Source organism: Chanodichthys erythropterus, chromosome 13, assembly GCF_024489055.1.
Source record: "Chanodichthys erythropterus isolate Z2021 chromosome 13, ASM2448905v1, whole genome shotgun sequence".
Taxonomy (NCBI): Eukaryota; Metazoa; Chordata; class Actinopteri; order Cypriniformes; family Xenocyprididae; genus Chanodichthys; species Chanodichthys erythropterus.
The window spans coordinates 42,040,882-42,049,177 of NC_090233.1; the positions used below are offsets into that span (position 1 = coordinate 42,040,882).

Sequence of the window (8,296 nt, forward strand, 5' to 3'; positions counted from 1 at the left end):
GATACAAACCGAACCGTGAAAAATCTGAACCATCCCACCCCTATTTGGTCCCTATAACATATCACACACACATATTAAATATTTTATATGCATGTTGTGAAGTTGTGCCTGGAGTGTAAAACTAAGCTTCCACGTTGTATCATTGTATTGTGTCAACTGTATCATTTATCATGATGCAATGAAACATACAGAATTGTGTGGACATCACTTTTTTTGTGGTCATACCAATCTCGCACTCATTATTCCCAGCCTATAATTCAATAAATGACTATGTGGCAAGTATGTTATTTTGTGGGTTTTAGTGAAAATGGCAGAATGGAAGCAGCCATCCTCTACAACCAAGGAGGATATTGTTGAAATGGCTAAATCTGGTCCATGGAGTTTTGGATATTGCTCAGCATAGTGTGACAACTACCACACTGTAAAACATTTTCAGCTGGTTAAACTTAGAAATGTAAGTTCACCTGCTGCCTTAAAAATCTGAGTTCAACTAAACATAAGTTAACTCAACTTGAAGATAAGCTATGTTTCAACTCACAAATAGTCAAGTCAATGCATGTTAAGTTTAAATTTTAACTTAAAATTAAAGCTGCAAGCAGCGATGAAAGGGCCCTCGCACCCGGTCTCACCGCCACCCATTGGCCTTAAGAAAACAGTGAACATTGGGCGACATGATGTAAACGTGTGAATACAGGAGAATTATGCCAAATTCATTTCGAAATGCCACACTTCCTGCTATCAACAGGTGGTGCATTGACCGTAACTGAATATTGCTATGTTGATGTCTTCAGGCCAGGACTATTATCGAACATGTGAAGTTTGGAGCAGATCAGACACTGTATGCCTGAGTTACAACAACTTCCTGTTTCTTTCGTGCCGTTAATTGCATACATTAGCACTCAGCCAAGTGTTGCATGATTTAACGTGTTTCTAGCATTTTTGGTACTTCGTGGCATAAAGAAATGTGAATCTGGCAGTTAATTACAGTGTAAAGCATTCCATTTCCTTTTGCCAGCAGGTGGTGCCATGGCTCACTGAATATTGTCATATAGATGTCTTTAGGCCAGGACTCTTATCACTCATGTGAAGTTTGGGGCAGATCCGACATTGTTTGTCAGAGTTACAACAGCTTCCTCTTTCATGGCGAAACATCAGACTTTGTCAGTCCGCCATGGACACGCCCTTCAGCGACAACTTAAGATCTTTGATATTTATCATCGCTAAGGTCTTAAGATTAGACTGACAATATATAATGTTGATCTGGTTAAATCTCTATGAGGAGTTAATCACAATGTAAAACATGTCATTTCCTGTTGCCCCCAGGTGGCGCTATGACTGTAACTGAATATTGTTATGAAGATGTCTTCAGGTCAGGACTCTAATAAAACATGTGAAGTTTGGGGCAGATCCGACATTGTTTGTCAGAGTTACAACAACTTCCTTTTTCATGGCAAAACATCAGACTTTGTCATGCCGCCACGGACACGCCCTTCAGAGAAAACTCTAGATCTTCGCAATTTAACGTCACAAAGGCCTTTAGATTAGACTGACCAAATATGATGTTGATCTGATTAAAGCTCTAGGAGGAGTTCGTTAAAGTACAACATGTGGAAATGGCAAAAACTGCCAAAATTTTGTAGAGAAAATTCAAAATATCTCACTTCCTGTTGGGTTTACAAACTTTGCACCCAAGGGCTTTTTTGTAGGTATTGGGCTGTTACATCTGTCTACCGAAGTTCATAACTGTACATGAAACGTAGCACGAAGGGCACTTAATTGAAATTTTGTAGGTGGCGCTATCGAGCCATTTTGTCACACCTAATTCTGAAACCCATATCAGATGTAAATTTTCACCACTTCTGACGCGTGTGCAAAGTTTCATGAGTTTTTGAGAACATTTAGGCCCTCAAAAATGCGATTCATTTTGGAGAAGAAGAATAATTGGCTGAGCAATTCCAATAGGGTCCTCACACCATCGGTGCTCGGGCCCTAATAATGCATTGTCTTGACTATTTTTGAGTTGAAACAAAGTTTATCTTCAAGTGGAGTTAACTCACATTTTCAAGGCAGCAGGTGAACTTACATTTCTAAGTTTAACCAGCTAAAATGTGACAAAGTGCTGTGGCTGGTCAAGTGGACTGGTAAAGGATAACGGGAGGATGGAAATCACCTGAATATGGGGCCACCTCAAAACAGCTTCTAAAGACCTGGATGAGACCTCCAACCTCCAATTTCATCTTGAACTGTAAGCCAATGGCTACAAGAGGCTGGATTGAGAGGTTGGGGATGCATGTCTGCAACAGGTGTTGGAAGGATGTACAATGTTGCTGGCACTTTGAAAATGGACCAATACTTGGGAATCCTTCTGTACACAGTCTGTATTTTCCAACATTATAACCATCCCAAACACACTGTCCATACAAGAAATGTTGTGCACAATGAAATTGTTCATGCTCAGCATTTTGAAATCAAAAGTGTCCTCCTCAGTCGCCTGACTTTAAAGCCATTGAAAACCTTTGGGAAACTATAAACCTGGATTGTGATTAGCATGCAGGTCTTCCAACGAAGCTTAACTTTGGGAAGAACTTGAGAAGGATTGGAAAGAAGTAAAGCACGACACATGTGCAAAGTTTAGCAAGTCAATGCCCAGAAGAATTAATAAAAAAAAAAAAAAAAATATCAATAACTGATTACATTGTATAGTCACTGCATGCTTTATTTCCTGTGAACTTTTTTATTTTATTTTTTATTTTTGAATAATACAACAAAAGTCATAATTGATTGTATTCTGGAGCTTGCCTTTTTGCCAAATAATTTTAATACCTCAACCAAGTGTAGTGTATACTTCTTCCCAATACACAGTACAGTCCAAAAGTTTGGAACCACAAGATTTTTTATGTTTTTAAAAGAAGTTTCATCTGATCACCAAGGCTACATTTATTTAATTAAAAATACAGTAAAAACCATAATATTGTGAAATATTATTACAATTTAAAATAACTGTGTACTATTTAAATATATTTGACAAAGTAATTTATTCCTGTGATGCAAAGCTGAATTTTCAGCATCGTTACTCCAGTCTTCAGTGTCACATGATCCTTCAGAAATCATTCTAATATGCTGATTTGCTGCTCAATAAACATTTATGATTATTTTCAATGTTGAAAAAGGTGTTACTTTTTTTTTTTTTTCAGGATTCCTTGATGAATAGAAAGTTCAAAAGAACAGCATTTATCTGAAATACAAATACTTCTGTAGCATTATACACTACCGTTCAAAAGTTTGGGGTCAGTAAGAATTTTTATTTTTATTTTTTTGAAAAGAAATGAAAGAAATGAATACTTTTATTCAGCAAGGATGCATTAAATCAATCAAAAGTGGCAGTAAAGACATTTATAATGTTACAAAAGATTAGATTTCAGATAAACACTGTTCTTTTGAACTTTCTATTCATCAAATAATCCTGAAAAAAAAATGTTGTACACAAATATTTTGTACAGTTGTACACATTAAATGTTTCTTGAGCAGCAAATCAGCATATTAGAATGATTTCTGAAGGATCATGTGACACTGAAGACTGGAGTAATGATGCTGAAAATTCAGCTTTGCATCACAGGAATAAATTACTTTGTGAAATATATTCAGATAGAAAACAGTTATTTTAAATTGTAATAATATTTCACAATATTACTGTTTTTACTGTATTTATAATTAAGTAAATGCACCCTTGGTGAGCAGACGAAACTTCTTTTAAAAACATTAAAAATCTTAGTGGTTCCAAACTTTTGGACTGTACTGTACATTACTCCTCATATTTTGATTGTTTAATTGTCATTAAAAGCAAATATTGTGCAAATATCCCCTCCGGACATCACTTTTGGCCACTACTGTATATTCTAATCAAATACTTAGTTTGTCGTTATCAGATTAACACTGATTTAATTATTTAAGCAAGTACATGTAGGCCTATACTGTATATGACTATTATTTAGACTAAAAGTGTGAACAAAAATATCAACTTTTCAAAGAAGAAGTGAGAATGTGCAATACCATATGTGTTTCTGGCTTCAATTTTCATGCTTGCATGCCAGCCTCACATTTACTTCTCTCTCCTCAAAATATGTATGCTTTACACCCTAACAACACACTTGCACAGACATGTTTTCCATTTCTCCGCTGTTGTCCTCATCAGAAGAGCTGTACAAAGCAATTTGTCAAAAGAAACAGGTAAAGTTAGTCTGATAATAAATCTGGCAAAACAGTTAAGGTGGTGCCCTTCCGCCCCTTCAGTACAAGTTACAACAAAGTGTGAATGTCAAGAATACTTTATTGGAAATGTTAAATGTAATTATGTTACATGTGATTTACATTTGATATTTAATAATATTATTTTTATACAAAAGGTTTTCATATATTTTACATCAATTTCTAATGAAACTATATTACATGTGATTTACATGTGATATTTAATTGTATTATTTTTATACAAAAGGTTTTCATATATTTTACATCAATTTCTCATCACATTAATAACAACTGTCTACAGGATAAGAAACTATTTCAGTTAGGCCTTTACAATTGAAAAATAATCTACACTAAAAAAACTGCCAAACACAACACTTGAGGCCTTCTTCAATGCCAAATCAGTGCATTTAAAAGGCATGTTTTGAACATATTATTGTTTTCCAAGAAAAAAACATTCCTGTTTTACACGCACACAGCCAGAATGCAAATTAGATAAGCAATCGTTGTTGATTATACAGTATTTTTTTTTTTTTTTTTTTTTGTCAAGTTTGATCAGTTTTTGACCTGAAGTTACCTTATATCTTTTTGGCAAGGTACAGAATACTGTCTTTGATCAGAACCCAACCTCAGTTTTTCAAAATTCAACAGAGGGATGGCATTCTGCTTGCAGAAGCACAGTAAACCCAACAGATGTCTGTGATTTTGTTTAAAAAGATGTTGGTTATGAAAGGGATAACATACAGTCAGATAGTCATTATAGCAAAATAAATCGTAAAACTGAAAAAAGCACATGGAATATTGATTTGATTTTGAATGATTTTAAGTGAAAAAAATGCAGAGCATCCAGGAACACTTTGCGTTGGAGTCCGTTTGCATAAAGCGCTAAGACTAGTTTAACCAGTTTTTTTTTTCTTTAAAACTGTTTATAACTTTTTATGCAACTGGCCCCTGATCAATATGTTGCTGTTAAAGTTGTGATAATTTCTTGAAATAACTTTATCCCACTTATTCCACTGCTACCCAACAAAATTAGTAGGCAGCAATTCCTTGGACATTAGTCATTATCAAGAAATATTTGCAAAATCACAATCAAGCATTCAATGTAATAAGTTAATAAAGCCATAATTCAGTTCTGTCAGTTTTCTTAGGCATGATACATAAGTTACTCTCACTCACTTCTTCTATATATGATGCCGTTTAGTCGGTTAGATATGTTTCAAACAATGGGGTGATTGTTCCATCTTTCCATTCAACAAGGATCTCGCCCCGCTGGATGGAGGGGGACTGAGCAGGTTTCATAGGGTGTCGGGTTAGAGGGGCTCTCTCACTAGGCACCGGAGACCCTGGCTGACTGGCCTCTCCTGTCGGAGTGTAGGATTTCAGCACCACAACGGTCTTCTTCCTCCTGTGCGTGAAGATAAGAAATAGATCAGCCACTCATAAAGGAGTGAATCTTGTTATTGAGCCTTTCCTTGTTATGAAACTGATTTCAATGCGCATGTTCACAGATCAGTTTCATAACAGTGAAAAACAGATTTCTTCTCTACTCCATGTGTAAAATTAAATGCTGGCATTCAGAGTTACAAGATCTTGAAGGTTTATTTTTACCAAAAATGAGAAAAAGCTTACCTGTTCTGGTAAATGTTAAGAGTAAGGATCACAAGCCCAAGTAACAGGGCAAAACTGCTTAGAAGCAACATTGTCATTTTCCAGCCTGTTCCTGTTATACAAAAAAAAAAAAAAAAAAAAAAAAAAAAAAACATTATAGCACATAACCAACTAATATTCTACCTTTTTACCCATTACCAAATAGCAATTTTCTGTATTTTTACTCATTTTCTGATATTAAAATTCATCTTTCATTGGTTTCCTCTCCTTTACTGCCCTCATGTGGACATAAGGCAAATTATCTGTTCCAGGGGGAAATGTAATGTTTTGAATATTGGATTGTTTATAGCCTATTTCCTGACCGATAAGCATTTAACTGCTAAATGGAAACAAACTTTCTGAAACAGATGAGAACTTACCATAGTCTGTTGTAAAAACATTAACAGAAGGTCCTGCGGGCTCTATGCTACTTTGAGGTTCAGCCAATACATCTGAAGTCTGTGTTGCTTCAGTGGACTTTATTTGGGAGGTCTGGCCATTATTCCCAGCTAAAATAAAGAAATAATATTATACAATTATGCAATATAGCATAGTCATTATTAAAAGCAAAACAGACAATGTACACAGGGATCCCACCCTTTTTGACCAATCAATTTCCAGTCGTTCATGACTGCTGCACAAGTATTTGTTAAAAAAAAAAACAGAGATTGTTGGGAAGGAATTCCATTTTGTATGTCAGATACCAATCCTTAGATTTAACATATGTAAATAATTCATTTTAATTAATAAAATTAATAACTTATTTGAGATTTGAATGTGGATCAATTGAGAATATGGCTTTCTGAACCTTCTAACCAAAAAATGCCAATGACATTTTATTACTCTTCCAAGACTTTTCCATTTCTGGAATTCACAATTTGTATGTTCTCTGATTTTTCCAGGTTTTCCAATACTGTGGGGATCCTGGTACAAATTTAGTATGACAAGATGAGAAAGCAATGCACATGACAGAAAATGCATGACAGGAGTGACCTTCAAGAGACAGAATTCTGTGGAGTTTTAAATAAAGAAGCGGATGAGATGTCATTAATTAAAACGACGGGATGACGAAATGCAACACGAAACACAAACCTATCTTTATGAAAGAACTCTTAATCTAAATCTCTTACAATGCCAATAGCGAATTTGAGTGTGGATTCGGGGTCCAGTTGAAAGTGTCTGCTGAGACTCTTGCAACACACTCTGGCCATGATGTGTGCTGTCAGTATCCTCGCATACCGTTTGATTAGCCATTGTCCTCCACTTGCTGCCTTTTCCACGATCTTTAGAAAGGAAGACCTTGGAGGAATCGTGACGTACGCTCAGGTGCAGACCTTTGCCGTGTAATGTCAGGAGACCCTTTTTAGAGCAGCTCCAGGTCTGGCCCTCACGATCCTCCTCCTCAGAGCTACAAGCTTGCAGCCAAACACTCTCATGCTCCTGGATCTGGGGTGCAGTTAGACACCCTCCGGTCTGCGGGTTGCTGAGAGAGCGTGTCTCTGGGTTCCAGTGCCACTCTTGCAGAGCAGAATCTGCCTTGCACTCTTGCAGGGTTAACCTGCTGCTGACTTGACCTTCATTTACCTGTACACACTTTCTCAGCTCTTCATTCCTGATCATGAGTCCTCTAACTTCTAGGAAAAATAGATATTGCTTATAAGTTAGGTAACATACAGTGGTATGCAAAAGTTTGGGAACCCCTTGCAGAATCTGTGAAAATGTGAATACTTTTAACAAAATAAGAGAGATCATACAAAATGCATGTTATTTTTTATTTACTGTCCCGAGTAAGATATTTTACATAAAAGATGTTTACATATAATCCAACACAAAAAAGTAGCTGAATTTATTAAAATATCTCCGTTCAAAAGTTTGGGAACCCTTGATTCTTAATACTGTGTGTGGATACCTGGATGATCTATTACTGTTTTTTTGTTGTGTGATGGTTGTTCATGAGTCTCTTGTTTGTTCTGAGCAGTTAAACTGAGCTCTGTTCTTCAGAAAAATCCTGCAGGTCCTGCAGATTCTTTGGTTTTCAAGGATTTTTTTGCATATTTGAACCCTTTCAGCAGTGACGGAATGATTTTGAGATCCATCTTTTCACACTGAGGACAACTGTTCAGGACAAACAAGGGACTCATATATCATCCAGGTATCCACACACAGTATTAAGAATCAAGGGTTCCCAAACTTTTGAACAGAGGTATTTTAATAAATTCAGCTACTTTTTTTGTCTTATGGATTATATGTAAACATCTTTTATGTAAAATATCTTACTCAGGACAGTACTAAATAAAAAAATAACATGCATTTTGTATGATCTCTCTTTTTTTTGTTAAAATTATTCACACTTTCACAGATTCTGCAAGGGGTTCCCAAACTTCCGTATACCACTGTATGTTAT

The 8,296-nt window shown here is 35.8% G+C and overlaps 1 protein-coding gene across 1 annotated transcript; it reads right to left on the reverse strand.

Moving 5' to 3' along the window:
• Positions 1 to 4,722: 4,722 nt before the first annotated feature.
• si:dkey-245n4.2 (uncharacterized) lies at positions 4,723 to 7,149 on the reverse strand. The gene is made up of 4 exons (XM_067408424.1): positions 7,023 to 7,149; positions 6,273 to 6,401; positions 5,875 to 5,965; positions 4,723 to 5,650 (listed from the first exon to the last, which is right to left on the reverse strand). Exons 1-4 carry the CDS (start codon positions 7,144 to 7,146, stop codon positions 5,443 to 5,445), a joined length of 552 nt encoding a protein of 183 aa, XP_067264525.1. The 5' UTR covers positions 7,147 to 7,149; the 3' UTR covers positions 4,723 to 5,442.
• Positions 7,150 to 8,296: the final 1,147 nt, after the last annotated feature.

Excerpts from the sequence above, each read along its gene's own strand:
- si:dkey-245n4.2 (XM_067408424.1), bottom strand. The coding sequence starts at position 7,146 with ATGGCTAATCAAACGGTATGCGAGGATACTGACAGCACACATCATGGC. Across the intron at positions 5,966-6,272 it reads TGTTTTTACAACAGACTATG|GAACAGGCTGGAAAATGACA; the intron begins GTAAGTTCTCAT and ends TTTGTATAACAG. Across the intron at positions 5,651-5,874 it reads CTTAACATTTACCAGAACAG|GAGGAAGAAGACCGTTGTGG; the intron begins GTAAGCTTTTTC and ends CTTCACGCACAG.